At 41.6% G+C, this 26,593-nt stretch overlaps 1 protein-coding gene across 4 annotated transcripts in view; it reads left to right on the forward strand.

Annotated features, from left to right (window-relative positions):
• Positions 1 to 26,593, forward strand: part of TSNARE1 (t-SNARE domain containing 1) — a 420,326-nt gene that overhangs the window by 70,784 nt on the left and 322,949 nt on the right. For all 4 annotated transcript variants that reach the window (XM_063451002.1, XM_063451003.1, XM_063451004.1 and 1 more), the window contains exon 3: positions 23,618 to 23,736. In XM_063451002.1, the coding sequence (XP_063307072.1) occupies positions 23,652 to 23,736 (85 nt within the window). In that variant the 5' untranslated portion in view covers positions 23,618 to 23,651. The remainder of the gene's footprint in view (positions 1 to 23,617; positions 23,737 to 26,593) is intronic.

Consider the following 26,593-nt stretch of genomic DNA (forward strand, 5'->3'; position numbering starts at 1 on the left):
AGTGCAGGGCACGTTAATACAATAAAGTCCCCTGGGGTTCCCCAGGATTGAGTCCCTCTTTGGCCGGGTCGGCTTTAGTAAGATTGTTTCCCTTAGTGCAGTGCCATGCGATCTATTTGGTCTCCCGGTCATGGATCTCGGTTTGCAGTGCGTCCTGGCTGGTTCACCCGATGCCTCGTCTTTCCCTGCTGTGGATGCCCGTGGATCTCCCCCTGGGTGCGGTAAGTGATCGGGAGTGGGTGGGGGCAGCTGGTACCTTGGTGCCCTCGTGGGGTTGTCCCTGCGGCTGCGGGTGCCCGGAGCGGGCCCTTGCTTGATTTCTGCTGTGGGGTTGCTCTGTACAAGGTACACGCTTTCTTTTCCGGCGCCATTTTTCGGTCTGGTTAATGTGGTAGGAAGTGACTCCTTCTGTTCCCTCTCGTCGGGTCCTTTGCGGAGTCCCTGTGGTGTGTTCGCCGCTCCGTTTGCGCCCATTTTCTCGAGCGTGTGCCTGGGAGGTGGCGAGTTCCACCTGATGGTCGGTGGTTTCAGACACCGCAGGGTGGTGAGCAGGTCTGGTAAGGTGGGTGGTCCCCCTCTGGTGTGTGCTCGAGCGGGTACTGGTGCCCGGGGGGTATATCAATTTTGTCTGCCATCTGGGTGTTATATTTTTCCCCTGTCGGGAGACTGCCCTGGGAGCTGTGGGTGGGCGTCTGCAAAGTTGGCGTCGGATTATAGGGCGAATCCATGACATTGCTTGTTTCAACGCTTGCTTATAAATCCGGCCTTTGGCATGGAGTTCTGTCCAGAGGTTTGTGCCAAGCCGGTCAATGAACTCTAGGGTGCTTGTTGGTGGCTTGATGTGGGTTCTTCCCGTCGCTGGCTGCATCCCTGCCGTCAACCTGTTTGGGCCCTGGCATTTCTGCTTGTCTGTGGGCTTTGCCGCTTGATTGGGGGTGATGTGGGTGTTTGGTGTCCCGCATTGGGGTAGATTGCGCCACTTGGTCCGCCGCCCTTTTGAGGCTCGGGTTGCAGTCTGGGTCTGTAGGGGCTTTCTCCCATGTTGGGTCAGCCTGTGGGGCATATGGCTGCCAGTCGATTGTGGGGCAGGTGGGTGAGCTCTGCCCTCTGGCTTGCGCCAGAAATTTGTGAGTAGCTCATCTAGTGTGCACTGGAGATCGGGTGGCTTTTCTCCCTTGTCAGGAGTTCTCTGTGCCGCCATTTTGCAGGTGGTATCTGTGTCGCTGTGGAGCTGGGCGGACATGCCTCCAGACCCTGCAGCACGGCTAATAGGTGCCGGGATTTCCCTCACCGGCAGGGGGGGGGTTGGAGGTGCTCTGATGGACCCCGCGAGGGTACTGGAGCCCGGGGGTAGAGGGATCGGCCGTCTCCCTCCCCCCCACGTGTAGTAGGCCTCCATCCTTCCGTGGTCCAGAACCGTCAGGCACCGGCTAAACTCCGGTAGGTTAATGAGCTCGAGGACTCACCCAGTTGCTGTAAGTGTCGTAGGCTGTGATTACTCGGTGTTAGTCTTCGTTAATCGGTGTTTTATTCCTTTTTCCCCCGGAGCTCGGCCATGGTGCGACCGGCTGGCTCGGCAGTTAGGCTCCGCCCCCCCAGAGCTGCATATTTCAATGCAACTAAATTCTACATTTTAGTCAGATTTTGGCCAGACATGTCATATTGTCTTATTTATTCTCTACTTGTTATAATTCAACCCCACAAAAATAATGACATTGAAAATATAATTAGCAGTATCAAACAATGAAAACTGTTATCAAACCATACATTCGAATTCTTTATGTAGTTAGAATTCATCTTTAACACTTTTGGCATTGAAACTGGCATTTTTTAAAAACTTTTTTGTTTTATTGATATAGCCATAATATTTGGGGTTTAGGGCATATCGGTACCCTATCTTATAGTCCCGGCACACATCCGTCATTTCCTAGTTAATCTGTTAATGTGGACGTTTCTCTACCACCTGTATTTTATGTCAGTCGTTCTCTGTCCTTCATCCTGCCTGGATTCCGTTGCCGTTCCTAGGCATAAAGTGTAATCAGATCTCTATTTACCAACATGAATAGACTGGATGAAAAGAATAATTGGTGTTGCCACTCTAAACGATTCAACTGACTTCAACGCGTGACGCTCGCGAGATGGGAGCTCTTCTCTTCCTCTGACTGAATATCATCCTGATTGTTCCTTAAGCTTCGACATTATAGGAAGGAATACATTTTCATAAACAAAGATAGGGGATGAAATTTTCCTCCCAATTAGAAAAAAATTAAGACTTTTTCAGATTCAGAAGGTGTCAGGCAGCATAGGATAAAGTGAAGGCGCGCATGCATCTAGGCTCATTAAATTGGGCTCTTTTTGACAGGTCAGAGATTGCTCGATCATGATTTTGCGTATAATTGCGGCAGTAAACCAAGCTGAGGATCTGATACAAGTTGCCTGTTCTGCTGACTTGGGGAATACTTTCTAATATATTTGACATGTTTCAGGGCTGTTAAGTGACTTAGATGTACCTTTACTTTGATTCACATTGGAAAAGCTACAATGACTGCCACCATTAACGAAAGATAAAGAAACCAGTATCGCCTCTTGCATTAATAAGGAGTTCATATTAAAACCGAGCCCCAAGGTATATTTGCCACAAAACAACTTATTGTTGGTGCTGAAGGCTGGGATACAGAAATTCAAATGGGAATAATTGCTGAAAGAAAAACAATTGTAATGTGGAAATTGTCATTTTTTTCAAAATGTGTTTTTCTTAAAAGAAGACTTACATTAAGCTAAGTATCATGCACAAAAAAGTACCATATTTATTAATTAGATGTTTCCTTTCCACCTCTGCTGTACTTTAAAGGGATTCTCTAGTGCCAGGAACTAGAGAATCCTGGAGTGCCCCCATCCTGCGTCGCTGAAGGGGTTAAAATCCCTTCAGTCACTTAGCTGAATCCAGCGCCAATGTCCCTCGGCGCTGGGTCGGGCTCAGCCCACGCTCCTCATGCGCGGCAATGGCTGTGTGCGCTCCTTAGACCTCTTCATAGGAAAGCATTTTTCGACCAAAAGTAGCCTAAGAAGTCGGAAGTCCATCTAGTGGCTATCTGGTAGACAGCCATTAGAGGTGGAGTTAACCCTGCAAGGTAATTATTGCAGTTTAAAAAAACTGCAATAATTACACTTGCAGGGTTAAGGGTGATGGGAGTTGGAGCTGAAGTGGTCTAGGTGCCTGGAGTATCCCTTTAAGGCACCGAGCAGTAAACTGTGCATTTCCTATAGTTACTCAGAGGCCTTACTTCTGAAATATCTTTGTATGCTGTAAAAATTGTAACTCCACCCTTGAGTGCTCCTTTAATTGTATCAGCAGGTCTTCTGCTGCCCTGATTTTTGATTCTGCAACTTTTGAAATACAGAGCTCTGCTTTAGAATTAAGATTTTAGTATCTTGAATTCATATTCTGATTGCAGAGGACTTTTCAGAAACTGAAAATGTATTATTTTCACAGCCATAAGATTAGACGTTAAGGGGACTCTAAGAACCATAACAACGTGTGTTTCCAGTCACTGTGCTTCTGCACACCGTGATCTGTAATGCCAGCAATTAGCAAAAATGACTGTTGCGATTAGTCAACTTCTTCAGAGAATATAAAACATAAAATACCCCCAAAAATACCCCTGCAGCAACATTTTTAGAAAAGTCTTCCCATGTTAAATTCTCTCATGACTGCGATTCTCTAGGCTTGGCGAGTCGAAGCTGCTCCTCCTTTGTAAATATCTTTACAGCAAACACTGTAACTCACAATTTATAGCTAGAACTATTTTAATTTGGTTTTACAAAATAAAATAACACTGAGCAGTTTCTTATTTTGGCCGGTCCTTCGTGTAGTGCTGGCATTGTAACGGCACATTAGGCTCCTTTGACAGCATGTTAATGGTTTGATGTGTTGATTGGGCCTGGTTTGCCCTGATGGGGATTAGTTTTCGCTCTTCGATCAGCCATTCAGGGGGAGATCTAACCACAAAAGGCATTTTTAATTTGTGTGTACCAGAAGCTTGGGTGATTAAATAGACATTTGTTTGTGACAAGATGTATATAAATGGCAGTTTTGCATTTCTGTTTCACTCGTCTTTATTCAGTGTGCCAGTTTCAGTCTCCGATTGTAAGCCGTATCACTGTATTTGGTCCCGGTGGAACTTTGTCACTACAGAGACCTGCACAAAGTCAAAAAATATGGGGGATTAGTTCATTTTAGTACCGTTCAGGGATGTCGTGGCTCTTTAGAGTGTTATTATTCTATGTTGAATTACAGGAATTAACTACTTTTTACCATCTAATAAAATTGTTGGATTCACGTACTTGAGATTGCAGTCTAACTCTAGTTCAATAACTATATTGTGCATTGATGTATAAACGAAGATAGAACATTAAAGTTGTAAAATAAGGATCAGAGCTAAGGACGACCACAGAAAATATAATCTATTTTAAAAAGACAGCACACCTACAAACAGAAAGGGATTCCCTCTTAATAACCCACAATATGCAATGGAAAAGAAGGGAAGGAGAGAAGGTTGCGCCTTAATAAGATGGCATGTATCAAAGTCAAAATGACAGAAATATTATATAGAGTGAAAAAAAGTGTGGGCCAAATACAATAATATATAGATCGTAGATAAAAAGTATAAAAGGGAACAGCCAGACTGGATAAAATAAGGGATTCTTGGAGGTAGAGTGCATGGAAAACATAAAAGAGAGAACTCCAATGGTACAATATAGTATAAGATACATTTTAAAAAATGTATATAGAGTCATTTCTACTCACATTTACCAGAGCTGTATCCAGCTCCGGTATGTATAGCGTGAAGTGGAATGATCCCTACTTTAAGTGCTTGTATTTACTGACTACATCTTTTCCCTGCTGCATTTATTTCTGGAGCTTTCCGCTATGGTCACCTTGTTGTGTTTTAAGTGTTACCTGGGTGCAGTCTAATCCCTGTAGTTTGCCTGCTCTCTGTATAACATAGTGGTCTATCACTCAGTGCTACATGGTTAGGGGCTCTGTGGGAGTAGGTTGTACAGCAGGAGTTTGATTTAGGACTATTTAAGGCCAAACCTTTAACCAGTTTACACATTCAGACTGTTTGTTACTTGTTTTGGCATGTTTACTCTGCCCCAACTATTGTGCATTAGCCCTTTGCAGTATGGCCAGTGGTGAAATATGCTGCATCTATATAATGATGGTCTTTGGAGACATCTTTTACAAGAGGAGGAGGATGTGCTATTATGTTTGATGTTAGCGTTGCTGTCATGAAGTAGAATTCAGCCAGGGATTCAGTTTGTGTACTGGCTACAGGTCTGTAACCTACTAATTCTGGTAGTGCTGAAGTAATGCTTCAAATATAGAACAGCTGCCTCATTATGACTGACTTCAAAGTTCAAACGATGTCCAGGCACACCAAGTAGTTTCTTCAGGCAGGCAGACTATATTGATACACAGTGCACAACTTCTTGGCCCTCGAATGAGCTTTGTCAAGCCTAATACAATAAAATACCACCCCCCATATAAATAGCAAAATAACATTCAATTAGAGCCCAAAAGCTTGAAAATTCCCCACGTCACACTTTACCATTGCAAATAAAAATACACAGAGCAAATTTACAATAAAACAGATCTACCAATTAATGGCCATACTATTGGAATCTGTACCACCATGTAAGAAAAAAGACCGTGGTTTGCATACACCTGTCCCAAGTTAACGTCATATCTGGTAAGCTAGAGTGCCGGTTACCCTGGAAACAAAACGGTTGAAGGCAAATTGATGCTAATTTTAATAGGCATGACACAGGTGATTTAAACATTTTGAGCCAATACTAGCTTCAGTTCTGTTTTTTAGTTACCTATCGCCTTATCACCTTGAGAGGGTGTCAAGTCATGTCACAATGTCACAATGTCTTTAAATTGCAACTGTGTGTTTTGTTTGCCTTCATTGTTACGCAGTTGCTCATAGAAGTTAACATTTAAAAAAAAAAAAAAAAAAAGTTTAAAACATTTTAGAATTAGCTTGCCACAATTTCAACAAAATGTCAAATTGATCTTCTGGTGAAAACAATCATTTACCTTCCACAGCTGTAAACAGTCTAGATCAGATTATAAACCTTAATGAGACCTTGCTGTTTGCATTTGATATAGGAGGCCTGTCAGGTCAGCAGTTTGCTCATTGTTTATGCTGATCTTCCCTGCAGACCTGCAATATTATATGCCACCTGGGTCCTATACCTCACTCCCCTGTCACACCATTTTACATGCCGTTTTGATAGCAGGTGTAGTACATGCCGTTTTGTAACGCAGGTGTAGTAAATCCTCCCATTGACATCTTTGTAAGCTGCTTAAAACTTTATAAGGTCAAACAAAGCTGCTCCCATGAATCTTGGGTGCACGGTTTTGACCTCCGCCATCATAACTGTAATAACATTGCTTAATTTACCATTCATGGTGGGAGAAATCTGACCGAATAAATGGTCTGTGCAATTAAGCTATTATTTCTGTATACGTCTGTTCATTATTATACAAAGTTAAATTGTGGGCAGAATGTTTATACGGCCCGAGTATTACTGTTAGACTGTCCCATGTCTTGCCTTTCTAGCAGGCTAGAACTCTGTCGCCTTACTTTTTTTTAATCGTGTCATATGGCTACACTTGCATCTGTCCAATCAAATACTGCTTTTCCTTTAACTAAAACAGATGCAAAAAGTATTCTGCTTATTAGCACTCAGTAAATGTAGTGAAGTAACTCATTCTAACCCGATCAGTATTTACGTCACCTTTTTCTTTACAGTATGGAGTTGGTTTTTAAAGTCACCTATTGGAGTCCCCCTGGTGGTTATGGTCCTTTCCGGTCTGCTGTGATATACCTAAAGTACAAGTTCCCACTTAGCCTTGGATATGTGAATTTCATCCAACTTTGGGGATCGTTCATTGGCAGTCAGTGCAGACATCAAGTCCCACCAGGAACAGAATTGATATTGCAAAAGCAGAAAGGGGAATTCCCACTTTATTGATATAATAGAAAAATGGGTGGGCACCTGGGAATCCAGGCAAGTGTCAAATGGTTTACAAACTGCTTGACGCTTGGCACCATAACCACAACAGTAATCTGTAGTTATTCAAGTAGTGCTGTGCATGCCCTCTAAGCCTACATATGCCCTCTGTCGATGAGGGTGAGTCCCTTTATCAATGAGCATTGTAAATTTTCCAAAACCTTAATGTGGCGAAACCAACCTCGCCACTGGGCCCTGGAGAAGCCTGTTTGCTAGCCTCCTACCTGCTGACTATGGCCCCTGGGTTATTTGGGGCATATTGTACTTTATATTGCTGCTGCTGGCCCTTTAAGAACTGTCTGGGGACATATTGAGACTTTGGGTAACAATACCCTTTAAGACTATGGCCCCTGAAAACGTATGGACTTTTATTTGGTGTGTATGGCCCTTTAAGAACCGGCTGGGGACATCTTGTAACTTTGGTGAACAATGTCCCTTTAAGACTATGTCCCCAGACCTGTAAAATAACTTGTTCCTGGCTTTCCCCCACTTGGTTCAGTAAATAGGGCTTACTGAACCAAGTACCACACAGGCGGACCACCCAGAAGTTAAAGTGTGCAGGCAATTTACCTCCCAGGCTGTGAGGTTACTGCAGGTTAATTGCCGAGCGCTGGGTGGCCGCCATTCGGCAGCCGAACACGTGGCGGTGGCCATTTTGGTCATTCGAATGCGGTCAGCGGTGTATGTTAAAGATTCTGTGGAACTAAAATCGGCTACACATTCTGCCGAACACCGCTGACCCTTACCTTCTCCCATACTGAACTTGCAGCTCCAGAGACTAAGTCCCGTTCGAAATGGGACTTAGTCATTTTTTCGCATGAAATTGACCGACCGCACAGCCCAAATCTATGGAACTGTTTTGGGCCGGAAATTGTGCTTGCGGTCGGTCATAAAGGACTTCCAGCTAACTTTTGATCCACTGGAGGGATTTGGCTGATTTTTGGAAGTGTTTATGTTTGATGTATGCTGAGTCTGAATATGCAACTTTTATTGAAATTGGATGTATGGTTTTAAAGTTACAGTGTGTATGTGAAAACTGTATTTTTATTGTATGTAATAATTGGTTTAACTGTTTATCTGAGGGGAGGGAATGTGTGGGCTGCACCAGATGTGTGATTGGTGATTTTATGCCTCCCCCTGGGTGTGGCCTGTAAGTGTACAAGTGTAATAAAAGCCAGGCTGGATGAGCCAGTCCAGAGTTCCTGTTTTACCCTCAAAGTGATGTGTCGTCTCATTATTGGGGGGAAGGATTTATTGAGTGCTGTTCCAGTTGACTGCTAGGAGTACAAGCCTATTCGTATGGTTCCTATTCAATGGTCTACAGCATTCATATGCTTGGGAGAATTTAAAAGGTTTCTCGGATTCGGTGATTGTGGTGTCTGCCAGAGTGCTTGGAGTCCTCAGGAAGCACTAGGAGCATCCATTAACGGAGGTACCAAGTCGGGGTGCCAGGTGATCCGTTACACTTAATAAGATGCTTATAAAGCTAAACTGGTTTATGGTATACATTTCCCGGCTTATTGAATGTTAAGTCACGCATAGGAACAGATACAGAGCAAAGATAATACTCTACACGTCCGTAGTCTAAGCTCAGGGTCCCGATTGTGGTGTCAGCAGATGAGGGTAGATCAGTTCACTCTCGTCCCATTTTTACAAGCACTGATAAGAACACAGCTGTTGCAGTGTGCTGGAATCAGGAGGGTGGCACAGTTGTCTTTAGCACAGTACGATCACTATGGACGTATTATTAGAACCAAATATGGTTTGCACTGAGCAAAAGCTAGTCACCTTAACGATACCATGGAAACTTGCCACGTATTAAGGGGGTTGCAGAGAGACACAGTATTTAGCTTTATCCTCAGATGACTAGTATATGTATTTTATAAACTGCACAATGTTTATAACTTAAAGACTGTCCTGATGCAATAAAATAATTATGAATGCTTAGTAGGGATCGACCGATATTGATTTTTTAGAGCCGATACCGATACCGATATTCTGTGAACTTTCAGGCCGATAGCTGATATAATTTGCCGATATTCTGTACATTTACCATTTTGGAAAATAAAAAACTATTTCTAAAGGTAATTGCACAAAATATACATGCCACGTGTAGTGGATGCAGTGTGTTTAGACAGGGGAGCTGTGTATGTGTGTGTAGTGGATGCAGTGTTTGTGCAGTGTGTGTAGTGGATGCAGTGTGTGTTTGTGTAGTGTGAGTGGTGTGGATGCAGTGTGTGTTTGTGTAGTGGATGCAGTGTGTATTTGTCTAGTGTGTATATAATGAAAGCAGAGTGTTTGTGTAGTGTGTGGGTAGTGTGCGTAAAGTGAATGCAGTGTGTGTAAAGTGAATGCTGTATATACTAAATGCAAAGTGTGTGTGTTTGTGTAGTGTGTATATAAGGAATGCAGAGTGTGTGTATTTGTGTAGTGTGTGTATAGTGAATGTAGTGTGTGTATATAATGCAGAGTGTGTGTATATAATGCAGTGTGTGTATATAATGCAGAGTGTGTGTGTAGTGTGCATTATATAAACACACTACACAAACACACACTGAATTATATAAACACACTACACAAACACACTGTGTATATAATGCAGTGTTTATATAATGCAGTGTGTTTGTGTAATGTTTTTATAATGCAGTGTGTTTGTGTAATGTTTTTATAATGCAGTGTGTTTGTGTAATGTTTATATAATGCAGTGTGTTTGTATAGTGTGTGTGTATATAATGCAGTGTGTGTTTGTATAGTGTGTGTGTGTGTATATAATGCAGTGTGTGTTTGTATAGTGTGTGTATATAGTGCGTGTGTGTATATAATGCAGTGTGTGTTTGTATAGTGTGTGTATATAGTGTGTGTGTGTATATAATGCAGTGTGTGTATATAATGCAGTGTGTATTTGTAAAGTGTGTGTATATATAATGCAGTGTGTGTGTGTGTGTATATAATACAGTGTGTTTGTGTAGTGTGCATTATATACACACACTATACAAACACACTGCATTATATATACACACACACTATACAAACACACTGAATTATATATGTAGTGTATGTGTATAATAATAGTGTATGTGTGAGGGGGCATTTTTTATTAAATGTTTTTTTTTTTTATATTAAATATTTTTTTTTTATATATATATATTTAATTATTATTATTTATTTCTTGTTGTCCCCCCTCCCTGCTTGTTGCCTTGCCAGGGAGGGGGGATATGTTAATCCCTGGTGGTCCGGTGGCATTGGCTTAGCTGGGGGAGGGGAGGGGGGTGGGGTGGGCAGCAAGCGTTTACTCACCTCCCAGCAGCTCCTCCAGCTGGCCGCGGGTCTCGCGAGATTTACACTGGGGAGCTGGAGGAGCTGCTGGGAGGTGAGTAAACGCTTGCTGCCCGCCCCCCCAGGACCGCCGGGCTTGTAATGAGCCTGGCGGTCCTGGGAGGTATTATCGGCAATATCGGTATCCCTATTGGCCGATACCGATATTGCCGAAAATACCGAATATCGGCCGATTATATCGGTAAAACCGATAATCGGTCGATCCCTAATGCTTAGTGGAATGATTAGCATTTAGAGGGGAACTGTTACCCACGTTTTTAATATTATGTTTTCTTATACCTATATACAACAGATGTATTTGTGAGAAGTGAAAAATATAATTACATGCTGAAATCCACACCTATTTATCCTGGCACTGGTTGCCTCCATCGTGGCTCCCTGTCAATCGTTATTATAAGCGCTGTCCTTGCAACCAGCATGGAGTGTACCAAAAAGAGAAGAAATGGACCGGTGTTTTCTGAATTGAACAGCATTTGGCTGTTATTTGGTTGCTGGTCGGCACCCCATACACTCTATACAAGGTTAAATCACATCATGCAAGCATTGCCACGGTTTCTCGTTCTGTGTTTGTATCAAAATAAGTTTGGATGAGGAAAAATGGTACTATTTGTTTGACTTGGCTCTCCTTATGTCAGTTGAAGTTGTAAGACCGATAACTTGTAGCATTATCTATACTCAATATAGGCAGTGACGTGTCAGCCATTTTTCCCCACTCTCCCCCAATACATCTTTAAAAATTGTATATAGCTTGGCTTCTATTTTTGCTTCCAGTCAATGCCAAGCTAGGTTCAGACTTGGAAAGCTTTGGTTTACCTCCTCTTCACGGCAACATTTTTTTGAAAAAAGCTGATCATATTAAATAGCATCAACAAATGTATTGGTCCCATTCAAAGCCCGCTCCCTTCAAGATTCCCCTGAGTGCTGTGAATTCCAGTTTTAAACTCACAGGCATCCCTGCTGCTGTTTGGAACGGTTTGCGCTGAGAATACATGGTGGTCCTATTTGATAGCTTTTCTGCACTCAGTGTGATTGCAATCCCTCTCTCCGAAGCCGGCTGTCTTTGAGAGCCTGGCATGTGGAATGGTCTATATCCGTCAAGATACCAAACAAACACAGATGCATTACATATTTCACTGAGCAGCTAAATTAAATTTCAAGTGAATTTGGGTGACTTGCTGCCTGATTCAGTGGTGCTTACAATGTCTGCATATTAATTGTGCTGTTAAAAACCAGCTAAATGTTGGTCTTTTCTCTTCCTCACTTATCTTTGTCTTGCAGAATTGCTAGTTAGAGAAATTATTTATTTCCTTACAGATTAGAAGCAGTGCAACAATAGGAATATCAGCATTTTTTGTGGCACAAAAAAAAACTTTAAAAACGTTAAGCCCCTCCTCATCCTCCTCCTTCAATAGTATAAAAGCCAAGTGAAGGCAGACTCAAACACAAAACTCCTTCAAGATATTCAAAAGCCTGCTACATGTCTTGAGAAACATGGCTGGATTCTATTTTTTCAAAAGTCTAAATTGGTTCCCACAAGGAGAATTCAGTTTCCTAGGCCTTATGATGGATTTGACTTCATCTGTGGGGATGAAGATATTTCTCCCCACAGAGAAAAGAAAAAAGTTACATTTGGCTTTGTCTTCCCTAAAGACGTACAGTCTGTACTATAAGGGAGGCAATGAGTGTTCTGGGTGTTTTTTTACACTATTCAACTGTGCAAGAGCAAAAATGATACCTTAACAGAAAACCATCCTGGGAACATGGAGCAGAGTAAACATGCTCCTGTCTAACTAGCTGTCTCAAGCTGGAACGACTGAAACACAGACACCTGTCTACCTAACTGCCTGCTGCCTGACACGTGTTTCGGTGCTACTGAACGCACCTTCTTCTGAGGCTGTTTAGCGTTTAGGCTGTTTAGCCTCAGAAGAAGGCGCGTTCAGCAGCGCCGAAACACGTGTCAGGCAGTTAGGTAGACAGGTGTCTGTGTTTCAGTCGTTTCAGCTTGAGACAGCTAGGTAGACAGGAGCCTGTGTTTTAGTCGCCTCAGCAATGCTACTTTATTGAGGGTTGTGGGTGGTCAGGGGTATTTATAACCTGTTTGGGCATTTGCCACCTCTGATCCATTAGAGGGGGGATACCTCCTCTATATTATTTTCCCTTGGAGCAGAAAGGGTTAATCCTAGAGGGACCTGGCACCCAGACCACTTCATTAAGCTGAAGTGGTCTAGGTGCCTATAGTGGTCCTTTAATGCGCTGTACAGGCCATATCACCAATAATTGGATAGATACAGTTGTTTTTGATACTGAAGAGTTTGTATTTAGAATGATGTATAACAAACTGCAGTGCTGGTGCTGTGAGATGATCTCACAATTCCTTGCCCGCATATCTCTAAATAGGACGATTCTCCCTTTTCAATCCCCGCTTATTGTAAAGCGCTGCGGAATAAGCTGGCGCTATATAAATACCAATAATAATAATAAACCATACACATGCTAGTGTGTATACATCTATGTACATAAAATATACACATGCTATTTTTGTATTGCAAGCATTTCCAATCTGTTTTTTTCTTGCTTACTGTAAATGTCCTTCACAAACCATCCTTTGCAAACTGCAGAGATTTACCTCGGCATGTTCATGGAAATCACATGGTTCATAATTTATTTGGTCTGTAATTTGTCCGGTATCCTGATCTCTTTTTAGCTTTGCCATTGAAGGTTTTACAGAGACTATAAATGCCTTGTAGGGAACAGCTCTGCTGCCTTTATTAGCCCTGATCTCCAGGACCTACCAGAGGACCTGATTAATGGATTAGGCTGTATCACACCCCCCAATATGTATCATGTTCTCAAAAAGGAAATAAAAACAGCAGCTTTCTTCTGCCCCTTAACTTAAAAATAACAAGTGCATTTAGGAGAGGTAACATTGTCCAACATGGATACTCAAAGACACTTGCTGCTGGACTGTCTTGTTCCATTTTGAGTAGTATAATGTTTTAAACAAGTTTCATGGTTAGAGAAAATGTAGATCATAACAAGCTTGGAGAGTGCATTGGTACATCATGCCACCAGGGGGCCCTTTTTTGTCCAACAGTCGGGGTCAATAACTTATTGTCGTGTGACTGCAAAGTCGTGATTCAATCAACACTTTTCCTTGGTGTCTCCGAGAAGGAGACACAATGTGAGCTTTCAGTAACAAAGACATGATCCATATAGTGATTTTAAAAGTCCAGCAATCATTACACGTGAACCTGGAGCCAGCAAAATCCCAATCAATCTGCCTTTCTGCTGTGTGAACCCTGTGCTTGTGATTGTCTCGCTCTGCAGATAATTTACACCAAACGTACAGTGTCTCGCCAATCGACTGGCCCTTTAACACTTGCTTTCTGAGTAAAGCTACGTTTCAGTTTTTAAACAAATACTTATTTTTAACCCCTTAAGGACCAAACGTCTGGAATGAAAGGGAATCATGACATGCCACGCATGCCATGTGTCCTGAAGGGGTTAAATATCTATGAAAAGTCTATGAAAAGTTATTTAACCAGTGAAAACATTGGGTTTTAGGCATTCCTCCATTTGTGTTGTAATTGGGTAAAACACTGTGAATTTTAAATTGTTACTCCAAGCACCATGACCACTTCAGTGATTTGAAATGGCCACAGTGTCTGGAATCGGTTTGTGTACCAGTTCAGTATAAAGCAGTACACATGCAGAGTTTAATCCCTCTGCTGCCGGCGTTAGTCCACCTCCTGTACACCTCTTGGGGCATCATTAGCCAGTCCGGAACAAGTGCTCCAGGCTAATGTCACATGTTCATGCACAGCGTTCTATTTATTGGCTGAGAGTGGCCAGCTGGCGGATCTCAGCCAATAAACGATGACTGAATCGGCTTCTGACTTAAACACGCCATCATAGTGGAAAAGAACCTTGCAACCTGGTGGGGACCCAGATAAGCGGCCAATCTGTTACTGGGGAACTGGCCATGATGCTGCATTATAACCCCTAAAGCAGGCTTGGAGTAAACCTTTAAGGTAAAACGAATTCCTTTCATGGTTACTCATGGGTGGGTAGTCTGTTGATATTCGTGGGTAGAAGGACTTTTAAAGGAGGCATGCGACTGAATTTGTTTTCTTTTTTACTTTTCTACTTATCAATCTCTCTGTGAATGTTTCAGGTATTTTGATTAGTCAGAGTACACGTTGTCATTACGATTCTGTGATCGGTAACTGTATCTCATTCTCCTATGTACAACGAACAGTGCGTACATGTTCACAAAAAGGGAAAATACTGATTAGTTTGTGAAGTTCTGATCTCACTCGACCAAGAGGGATTCTCCCACAATAATATGAGCAGATAAAAATAAAAAAAGTTGACTATTTCAATCTGTAAACACAATTTCAAACACGATGTGTAGACCTTTTCTTCGTATATAACACAGACTCTCACAGATGACCCGTGTGCTTCCAGATGAAATGATGTCTCTTATAATTCGACATGCCTAGTCTCAATCATAGTTCACATGAACCTTTAATTATGTCTGTGGCTGAGCGTCACTTTCTTTTGATGTCACAATTTGCAATATTTTGGTTAAAGAGAAACAGTAGGGGATGGCATACACTACCGATGAGTCATTGAACACAATATAATTCTCTTGCTGCAGGAAGTAGTGCCGGCATTTAAGCAGCTTATTTTTAATTCAGGTTTAATTGCATATTGATTGCAGTTGTAATATGTGTACAGTAAACGTTTGTGCAATAAACTCACTACACAGCTCGGTGTTCACAAGCTGCAGAGTTCAGTGGGCTAAAGTAGGCTTTTTTTTTTTTTTTTTTTTACTGTGGCAGACTAGATTTTTGATTTTTGTACTGGCACTCGCTGTGCTAGGTGCACTGTAAGCAAACTGATTAAATTGGAATTTAATTCCGAGATACTTATGATAGATGCACATTTAAAGAACATTAAAGCATTAGGAATCACAAACCTCTCCACTTCCTGCAGGGTCACGAAGCATGCATGGCCTTCTTCACGGATGTCCAATATTATAAGGAGCATAAAGGACCCGCTGTGCATGCGTCGAGAGTTCCACATGCGCTAAGCATTGAATCGCTTTTTTTGCTTTAGGGGCATCTGTGTTATGTTACTGAGGTTTACAGCCGGAATTTATAAACTGCAATGCTTTATATTTCAGGGAAAGGACCACTGGGCCCTGGCTACCTTATTGAAATGAAGTGGCCTGAGTGACTTTAGTGGTCCTTTAAAGTGCACAGTACAAGCTGGCCTTTAACCCCTTAAGGGCACATGACATGTGTGACATGTCATGATTCCCTTTTATTCCAGAAGTTTGGTCCTTAAGGGGTTAAAGGATCACTATAGGGTCAGGAACACAAACATGTATTCCTGATCCTATAGTGTTAACACCACCATCTAGCCCCCCTGGGCCCCTCATGCCTCTATAAATATAGTAAAAATCTTACTGTTTTCAAGCCAGAAGCTGTAACTCTGCATGCTGTTTGTCTTAAAAAAAAAAAAAAAAAAAAAAAAAAAAGTCTACTGACATCAGCAGAAGTGGTAGCCTGATCCAATCACAATGCTTACCCATAGGATTGGGTGAGACTGACAAGGAGGCAGATCAGGGGCAGAGCCAGCATGATTCAAACACAGCCCTGGCCAATCAGCATCTCCTCATAGAGATGAATTGAATCAATGAATCTCTATGAGGAAAGTTCAGTGTCTGCATGCAGAGGGAGGAGATACTGAATCACAGGATGCTGTGCACAGTGCTTTTCTGTGCTCTGCTGACAGCAGATCTGAGTGGATTGAGGAGTTTTATGCCTCCATCAACTCAGAAGTCCCTCTGGTGGCATTCTGAGTGACTGCAACTGGAGGTGTTCCTAGCTTTCAATGTAAACACTGTATTTTCTCAGAAAATAGTGTTTACATGAGATAGGCTGAAGGGAGCTATAGTTCTCACCTGAACAACCTCATTAAGCTGAAGTTGTTCAGGTGACTATAGTGTCCCTTTAAGCAGGCTTTTATTTTATTTTTGGGAGTAGTCGTGTTATGGCTGAACATGCTTTGTGGTAGAAAGTGGCGTCCTTTAACTGCTTGAGGACAGAGGCAATTGTACAAGTTCTGACCAAAGCAAAACCTAGAAAATTTGAGCTATTAATCTGTCCAACCATAATTTACCGCTATTATAGATAATTTTGTACAGCAGAAATAGGGCTTTTATTTCACATCAAATATTTATATATGAAACCTAATTTAATAGAATAAAATCTAATTCTAAAAAAAGAAATGTTATTTACAAAGTTCTGCATGGCATTGTGAATGTGAATGTCATAATACTATTATGTACCCTCTGTGTGCAGCTTACATGGTGTTTTGGAAAGTTACATGGTCAAATAAAGAGCTCATCCATTTCACTTTTTGCACATTGAAATTTACAAACCAGATTGGTTTGCTGGGCCCATGTTGCCTTTGAGACTGTATGGCAGCCCATAATTGTAATTGTTAGCAGCATAAAATCTTGAGAATATTATAAAATTGTATAATTATGCCTTTTATTTTAAATGTGTCTACTTACAACATATTTATAGTCCGAAGCCAACAAGAAGTCTGTCTCGGTCATTTAGGACATTGTGAACCAGAAGCATGACAATTATATTAGGAATGGACTGTGGTGAAGTAGAAGGACAAAGCAAACAACCAAATGTAAGCAGGGAAGGTGGTACAGTCTCGGCAAACTTACTGTTGCAACAGAGACACACAGGTCGTTTAAAGCCGAGATTGAGATTGATGGCATCATTGTTCTAGATTCCATTGGGATTAATCATTTAATTAAGGATTAAAGGATCTCTATAGGGTCAGGAACACAAACATGTATTCCTGACCCTATAGTGTTAAAACCACCATCTAGCCCCCCTGGGCCTCTCATGCCTCCATAAATATAGCAAAATCGTACTGTTTTCAAGCCTGGAGCTGTAACACTGCATGCTGTTTGACTCAGAAAAACAAGCAGTCTGCTGACATCATCAGAAGTGGTGGCCTGATCCAATCACAGTGCTTCCCCATGGGATTGGCTGAGACTGACAAAGAGGCAGATCAGGGGCAGAGCCAGCATGATTCAAACACAGCCCTGGCCAATCAGCATCTCCTCATAGAGATGAATTGAATCAATAAATCTCTATGAGGAAAGTTCAGTATCTGCATGGAGAGGGAGGAGACACTGAATGTTTGGATGCATTTTAGGCATCCTGTTTGGATGCATTTTAAGCACCTCTAGCTGCCATCTGAGGAGTGGCCAGTGAAGTTATCACTAGGCTGTAATGTAAACACGGCATTTTCTCTGAAAAGACAGTGTTTACAGCAAAAAGCCTGAAGGTAATGATTCTACTCACCAGAACAAATTCAATAAGCTGTAGTTGTTCTGGTGACTATAGTGTCCCTTTAACAATGCAGAGATTTGGTTTTACCGCTAAAAAATAGGATACATATTTTAGCATTAACCACGTTTGGGTGGGATCCTTTAGAAAATATGATTAATACCATTAATATCGTTTGGGTGGGAACTTCTAGAAAATATGATGAATACCATTAACATCGTATGGGTGAGAACCTCTAGAAAACATGATTATTGATGGCATGCAGGGTTATTCACTAAACTAAGGCTTCAAAGTGAATTTCAAATTTAAGGTCAAAATATTCCAAATGGAAACATTCTCTAAGTCAGCCGTGGCTTGTTTGGTTACTCTAGAACTTGAACTTCAGTTTGAATTTAGGCTTTAGTGAGTAACCCTGTGGGATCGTCTAGAAAACGTGCTGCTTGAGAACTCTTATTCTTCCCACCCCAATGATATAAATAATGTGTGAAGTCTCGATTCCGGAACGTGCTCGGGATTGCTTTGATTTACAGACACGTCTATAGCTAAAGGAGTTCAGTTGGATTTTCCAGCGTTAAACCTAGTAAGTGCTGCCATTGATTCACTACATAAAAATGGATTTTGGACTTTTTCCTTCTCCGAATGGCACTGAAGATTTCATGGATTATTCATTATTAAAAGCACTTTATCGTCACAGTAATATAAAACCCCCCAGTGTTTTATATTAATATGCACTATTGGATTTCACTATGTTATGCATGCTGAAGGTTTAATTTGGCTATAGGTGTGGTGTTTTGCTGCTAGTAAATCACCAGCTCCTGTTACACTCAATAAATGTCTCCTTTTTATTGGAAGGAATCCCAAGCCGGTCTTAATTTTGATTCCAGCGTAAAAGAAGTAGCAAGCAGGCTGTAGGTAATACGTTCAGTTCCCTCCACTCGGGTCCCTTCTGTATGGCTCCAGAGGTTGCTGGAAAGGTTACAAGTGATTCGCACAAACTTGCCAGTCTTTAAATCATTGGCAATTCTAACTCCTATCAAACCTCGGAAAGCCAGCAAGAAAATAATTCACACAGATGTTTGCTCTGGGCCCCCAGATGTTGCTGAACTACAACTCTCTGGCTATCTATGTTCAAAGAATCATGGGAGCTGTAGTTCAGCAACATCTGGAGGGCCACAGTTTGAGGACCCCTGCATTAGATTGTGTATTGGGACACATCATGTGTGAATAGAATATATATATATAATTAGATCTCATGTCACACGTGTTCGCTTGTTGTAATGCAATTCCCATGGAAAGTGTTTGGACAAATGCAGTTGTGCCGCAAGTTAGTGGTTTATGTGGATTTAAGCATTTACTGTACAAGGAATATGCCGCGAGTTCTATGTACACACTGCAATTCAGTATCTACTTTACACAATAAGTGCCTTTTAACAAGCATATCTTGAGATCCCTAGGTAAATGTGTCTTATTCCCAATGTGGCACTGAATCAAAACCTTGTCATGCTGTGTGTATGTAATCATTGCCATCAAACTAAACACAACAAGGACTATTTTATGCAAAATTTATTGCAAACGGCATACTTTTTATTTCATCTCTTTATTTTGTCTCTCTTTATTCTGTCCCTTCTTTCTATCATTCTGTCTGTCTCTGTCATTTTGTCTCTGTGTCATTCTGTCTCTGTGTCATTCTGTCTCTGTGTCATTCTGTCTCTGTGTCATTCTGTCTCTGTGTCATTCTGTCTCTGTGTCATTCTGTCTCTGTGTCATTCTGTCTCAGACAGAATGACACAGAGACAGAATGACACAGAGACAGAATGACACAGAGACAGAATGACACAGAGACAGAATGACACAGAGACAGAATGACACAGAGACAGAATGACACAGAGACAGAATGACACAGAGACAGAATGACACAGAGACAGAATGACACAGAGACAGAATGACACAGAGACAGAATGACACAGAGACAGAATGACACAGAGACAGAATGACACAGAGACAGAATGACACAGAGACAGAATGACACAGAGACAGAATGACACAGAGACAGAATGACACAGAGACAGAATGACACAGAGACAGAATGACACAGAGACAGAATGACACAGAGACAGAATGACACAGAGACAGAATGACACAGAGACAGAATGACACAGAGACAGAATGACACAGAGACAGAATGACACAGAGACAGAATGACACAGAGACAGAATGACACAGAGACAGAATGACACAGAGACAGAATGACACAGAGACAGAATGACACAGAGACAGAATGACACAGAGACAGAATGACACAGAGACAGAATGACACAGAGACAGAATGACACAGAGACAGAATGACACAGAGACAGAATGACACAGAGACAGAATGACACAGAGACAGAATGACACAGAGACAGAATGACACAGAGACAGAATGACACAGAGACAGAATGACACAGAGACAGAATGACACAGAGACAGAATGACACAGAGACAGAATGACACAGAGACAGAATGACACAGAGACAGAATGACACAGAGACAGAATGACACAGAGACAGAATGACACAGAGACAGAATGACACAGAGACAGAATGACACAGAGACAGAATGACACAGAGACAGAATGACACAGAGACAGAATGACACAGAGACAGAATGACACAGAGACAGAATGACACAGAGACAGAATGACACAGAGACAGAATGACACAGAGACAGAATGACACAGAGACAGAATGACACAGAGACAGAATGACACAGAGACAGAATGACACAGAGACAGAATGACACAGAGACAGAATGACACAGAGACAGAATGACACAGAGACAGAATGACACAGAGACAGAATGACACAGAGACAGAATGACACAGAGACAGAATGACACAGAGACAGAATGACACAGAGACAGAATGACACAGAGACAGAATGACACAGAGACAGAATGACACAGAGACAGAATGACACAGAGACAGAATGACACAGAGACAGAATGACACAGAGACAGAATGACACAGAGACAGAATGACACAGAGACAGAATGACACAGAGACAGAATGACACAGAGTCATTCTGTCTCTGTGTCATTCTGTCTCTGTGTCATTCTGTCTCTGTGTCATTCTGTCTCTGTGTCATTCTGTCTCTGTGTCATTCTGTCTCTGTGTCATTCTGTCTCTGTGTCATTCTGTCTCTGTGTCATTCTGTCTCTGTGTCATTCTGTCTCTGTGTCATTCTGTCTCTGTGTCATTCTGTCTCTGTGTCATTCTGTCTCTGTGTCATTCTGTCTCTGTGTCATTCTGTCTCTCTGTCATTCTGTCTCTGTGTCATTCTGTCTCTCTGTCATTCTGTCTCTCTGTCATTCTGTGAAAATACAAAACTCTTTCACTATAAGATTCAGTGATAGTACAATTTCACCAGTGTGACATAACACCAAGTGTTGTAAATAAATAAAAAAACTTTCCTCTAAATCATGGATTTTAACCCGAAGATCTCCTCAAATCTTCCTTATAAACATGTAACCAAAATATGGGTCAATCCAACTATAGGGAAATAAAAAATAACATAGTGCAACTCTGTTTGTAATATATAATAGTGATATGTGCCAAATGGATCACTCACACTTTAACTGTTAAAACAGGGCATATCAAGATTCCTTGTGGCTCTCTGATGTTTCTTTGGTTCCCAATTGATTCAATCTCATATGTGTAGAGAGAGAAAAAGAAGCATCCAAAATTGAAAAATAGAAAGGCTTGTGCAAAGTACAAAAAGCATTTATTACTTACACATAGTTAAGGATCAGTCAGCATAAAATCAAATTAAAACTGCCCCAGTGTGTCCAACACGTTTCTTCCAACTTCAGGGACTTCCTCAGGGACCTTGTAGCAGTGTGGCAGATAAATCATGCATCTTTGTCATGCATCTTTGTCATTCTGTCTGTCTGTCATTCTGTCTGTCTGTCTCTCTCTGTCATTTTGTCTCTCTCTATCATTCTGTCTGTCATTCTGTCTCTCTCTGTCTCTCTCTCTGTGTCTCTCTCTGTGTCTCTCTCTGTGTCTGTCTCTGTCATTCTGTCTCTCTCTCTGTCATTCTGTCTCTCTCTCTGTCATTCTGTCTCTCTCTCTGTCATTCTGTCTCTCTCTCTGTCATTCTGTCTCTCTCTCTGTCATTTTGTCTCTCTCTATCATTCTGTCTGTCATTCTGTCTTTCTCTGTCTCTCTCTCTCTCTCTCTCTCTCTCTCTCTGTGTCTGTCTCTGTCTCTCTCTCTGTCTCTGTCTGTGTCTCTCTCTCCGTCTATCGCTCTCTCTCTGTCTCTCTTTCTGTCTGTCTGTCTCTGTCTCTCTCTATGTCTCATTGTCTCTCTCTCTCTCTCTGTCATTCTCTCTCTCATTGTCTCTCTCTCTCTCTCTCTGTCATTCTCTCTCTCATTGTCTCTCTCTCTCTCTCTCTCTCTCTGTCATTCTCTCTCTCTGTCATTCTCTCTCTCTCTCTGTCATTCTCTCTCTCTCTCTGTCATTCTCTCTCTCTCTGTCTCATTGTCTGTCATTCTCTCTCTCTCTGTCTCATTGTCTGTCATTCTCTCTCTCTGTCTCATTGTCTGTCATTCTCTCTCTCTGTCTCATTGTCTGTCATTCTCTCTCTCTGTCTCATTGTCTGTCATTCTCTCTCTCTGTCTCATTGTCTGTCATTCTCTCTCTCTGTCTCTCTCTCTGTCATTCTCTCTCTCTCTCTGTCATTCTCTCTCTCTCTCTGTCATTCTCTCTCTCTCTGTCATTCTCTCTCTCTCTCTGTCATTCTCTCTCTCTCTGTGTCATTCTCTCTCTCTCTCTGTGTCATACTCTCTCTCTCTCTGTGTCATACTCTCTCTCTGTCATTCATTCTCTCTCTCTGTCATTCTCTCTCTTTGTCATTCTCTCTCTCTCTCTGTCTCTCTGTTATTCTCTCTCTCTCTGTCATTCTCTCTCTCCAGGGAGAAGAAACCAAATCTGTCGACGTACAGGAGAACACAAGAACACAGACTGAGGATGAGCAGTGACTGCACGTCTGTCTGCGTTCTCGCAATCTCTTGACCCCCAGTAAATCCCTGCGCGCCGCTCAGGACCGCGGCTTTCAAAGATCCAGGGATCCTGAGCGGCGCTCGATTCACTGGGGGCCACGACAGATAGATTAGCCAAATTACCTGTGCGGCCGTATTAAACCAGAACGCAAGCCAATGCTTTTTCTATCACATATGGTTTTACTTTGATGATATGTCAGCCGTACATTTATTGTAAAAGTTACTTAACAGATTTTTCCTTATAGTTTGATATTAGTGGTGTCTAAACATTTAAACAAACACAATGGGTAAAGCATTGGATTGGCTAAAATCGGCAAGGGGGTGGGGCCAAACACCTTTTTGGCCAATCAGCACATACTCATAGAGATGCATTGTATCAATGCATCTCTATGAGGAAAATTCAGTGTTCCCATGCACAGCGTGGAGACGCTGAACGACAGTGCTGCCTACTGTGCAACACTGAACCAGGAAGCACCTCCAGTTGTCATCTGAGGAGTGGCCACTTGGAATAGGCAGTGTTTGCCTGAAAATGCCTGCATATAATGATTAAACATCATCAAAATTGTGGCTTTATTTTCCTCTCTGTGATGACATTCAATAAATGTAATTACCCCAGATTCATGTTTATTATGGGCATTCAATATCTATCGATCTATCGATCTATCTCTTAGTCATCCTAAAGGTTACAATGCCACATCCCTCTCTATTGTAGTATTTTTATTTAGACACATCTTTTATAATTTAAACTTTCTTCTTTGTTATTTCTCAGTTCTCCGGTGTCAGATTGAATTTGCATTCTGAAAATGTCGTATGGGTCTGTTGATGGAAGCGGATTTGGAAGCAGAAATCCTTTTGGTGGACCCTCTTCGCAAGGATACCAGCCTCTAGGTAAGAGGCATGTTATATCAACTTGTGCTGAGACAACATTGTCACTTATTTAATTAGATACATGCTTGCAGTGAAAACCACACTCATACTTTACTGTACTTTAGAAACTATTCAGCAATTAAAATATTGTGTATTCTTTGTTTTTCTATTTCTCTTGTATTCTGTTTCTTTTCCAGGTGTCAGTGTGTTTATATCTTTTTTGGTCCTATCTTGCTGAGAGGTCTACAGTGACCTCTGTATGAGTTTTGTAAAAATAGTAATTAAGTGACAATGTGTAAAGTGAATCTATCAACAGGCAAATTGGTATCTATCGTAATGAATCTGGTTTTAGAGATTTACCCATCATCTAGTATAATACATGGCACAAGGGAAGCCTACATTTTATTTCTGGGACCAGATTGTTTAGTTAAAGGACCACTATAGTGCCAGGAAAACACTCGTTTTCCTGGCACTATAGTGCCCTGAGGGTGCCCCCACCCTCAGGGACCCCCTCCCGCTGGGCTGGATGGAGTGGAAGGGGTTAAACTTACCTCTTTTTCCAGCGCCGGGCGGGGAGCTCTCCTCCTCCTCTCCGCCTCCTCGGCTGAATGCGCATGTGCGGCAGGATCCACTTGATTAAGCTAAAGTGGTCTGGGTGCCTATAGTGGTCCTTTAAGGTACATCATTAATTGCCCATTAATACAGTATTGGCACTTGTGACGCTTACATCTTTCTGATGAAACCACTCCCAGTATTGGTGGAACTCTTAGTTATATATGCATACTATCTATCTATATCTTGCAAAGATTAGTAAGTGTACTCCAATTGAAACTAATATATGTATATATATATATGTGTGTGTATATATACAAAATATAACAAATTGTTCAAGAGAAGAGATCTGCCAGCGAGCTTTATGTTAAACTTTCATACTCTCTCTTTTTTTATGGAAAAACTTGTATGGACGTCAGTTCAGTTTCATTGAAATTATTCCACAGTCCGATTTCATGAAAGAAAATAGAAGCTACTTTATCATATGTGGGTGGCTATTCTGGCAAGGGAGAGAAGGAATCTTCTCATATGATGGAGATGAAAGAACATTTATGGAAGGTCTCTAACTCCACCCATTTCCAGTGTATGTGCAGGGGTACACCAGTTATGTAGCTCCTGGGGATTCCATTTACCAGTAGCTTAGGATGACTCCGCTTCAGAAGACAAGCCCCAGCTCACTATCCCGGTAACGGGCACATCATGAAAAGTCCTTCTTTAAATTTAAGATTTTTTTTTTGTAGCATTTTGATACAGCGTGTAGCAAGCTTGCCAATTATGTTACTGTGCGTGCTTTTATCTATTATTATTTTATTTTTTAATCACCCTCTGAAATGGACATTATTATCTGATTTTGTTTGGAATAGATGTATTGGCTGCGTTAAGGTAGCACTGCTTAAAGACGTGATGATTAGGACTGAGAAGAGTTCTCACTTTGCATATGTTCTGTTAATGAGATTCTGCAGTAAGTTCATCGTGATGAAACGGCATAGGATCCATTGTCTGCAATTTCTGCCCGTTTAATTATGGATTTATTTCGTAATGAAATTCTACATTTTAAGAAGAGACAAGTATAAAAATTAGTTCTTATTCCATCGTGAATGTCACTTTTTATTTAACAAGTTTATGTATCTAGCTGGTTGCGGAAGTCGGCTAAAATTTAAATAATGCACGTTTCTCACAGTGTTACCATTGCTTAAAGTTTCAGGCAGGCAAACATCAGCAATATTCTATACGTGGGAAGCGCTTTGAGCTGTGCATCTCCCTAACCAATTTCCAAAACAAATCATGTTGAGAAAGCACCAAGATTGGTGCGAAACACGTCCAGGGCTTCTCTAATCTTTCTTTAGGGCCGACTTCTTTGGCGGTCTCCCCCCTGTACAGCAGCTGCTGGTGGTCCTATGCTCAGGTGTTGGACTTTTTTTTTTTTTTTTTTAATTCTTTATTTTTCTTGTGCAAGGAATAACAATACATTTGTCAATGCCACAACAGCATAGATAAAAGATATAAACATAGTAGTTGGACGTTTACGGCATGAGAGTATCGGCACATTTTTTAACTCTTATGAACATGCTATTATGTTAGCAACGACTTTCTGGGTAGATTGTTGTATGAGAATCAATAGACTATATAACAGGGGTTCCAACATGAGGTAACAGTATGATTAGTTATGAGAAGGATTAACAATATACTTGTACTGTTAGTATGGCTGACAGCATGCCATCTCTTATATATTTATGCAGCTAAACAAGCCACTAATGCATAGAAAGTGAGATGTCTCAACGATAAAGTGATTAACTGCGAGCTGCGTATTAAAAAAAAATAATTAGTAAATGACAATCATGTGTATAGCACTCGCCAGAAAGGTAGCCTATTAGCCGCTGGGACACAGGGCAGTGAGGATTGTACGGTCTAGGATGATAATAAGGTGGTGTCTATTGATAACATTGGGGACTCTGAGGCCATGTTTTTAGTCCAACACAGGGGCAGAGTGTGCCATGCTTAGATCTATTACCGTGAGTTATTTGTTGTTCCTTTTACCCAGCACACACATCCTGCACAGTACCCAACACACGATCCCTTTTAACATGTACATGTAGCACTCTTACACACATCATACCCCGCACTCTCACATATATCCCACACAGCACTCTCACACTCATCATCTACACCACCCTCGCACCCTCACACACACAGCACCCCTCGCACACAGCAGAGCATTCATCACACACACATACTGCACCCCTCATGTACACACTACACCCCTCATACACATCCACCGTACCCTTCGCATACCCATAGAGCCCCCCCCAACCCACTCCACCACACA

This window comes from Pelobates fuscus, chromosome 4 (assembly GCF_036172605.1).
Source record: "Pelobates fuscus isolate aPelFus1 chromosome 4, aPelFus1.pri, whole genome shotgun sequence".
Classification (NCBI taxonomy): Eukaryota; Metazoa; Chordata; class Amphibia; order Anura; family Pelobatidae; genus Pelobates; species Pelobates fuscus.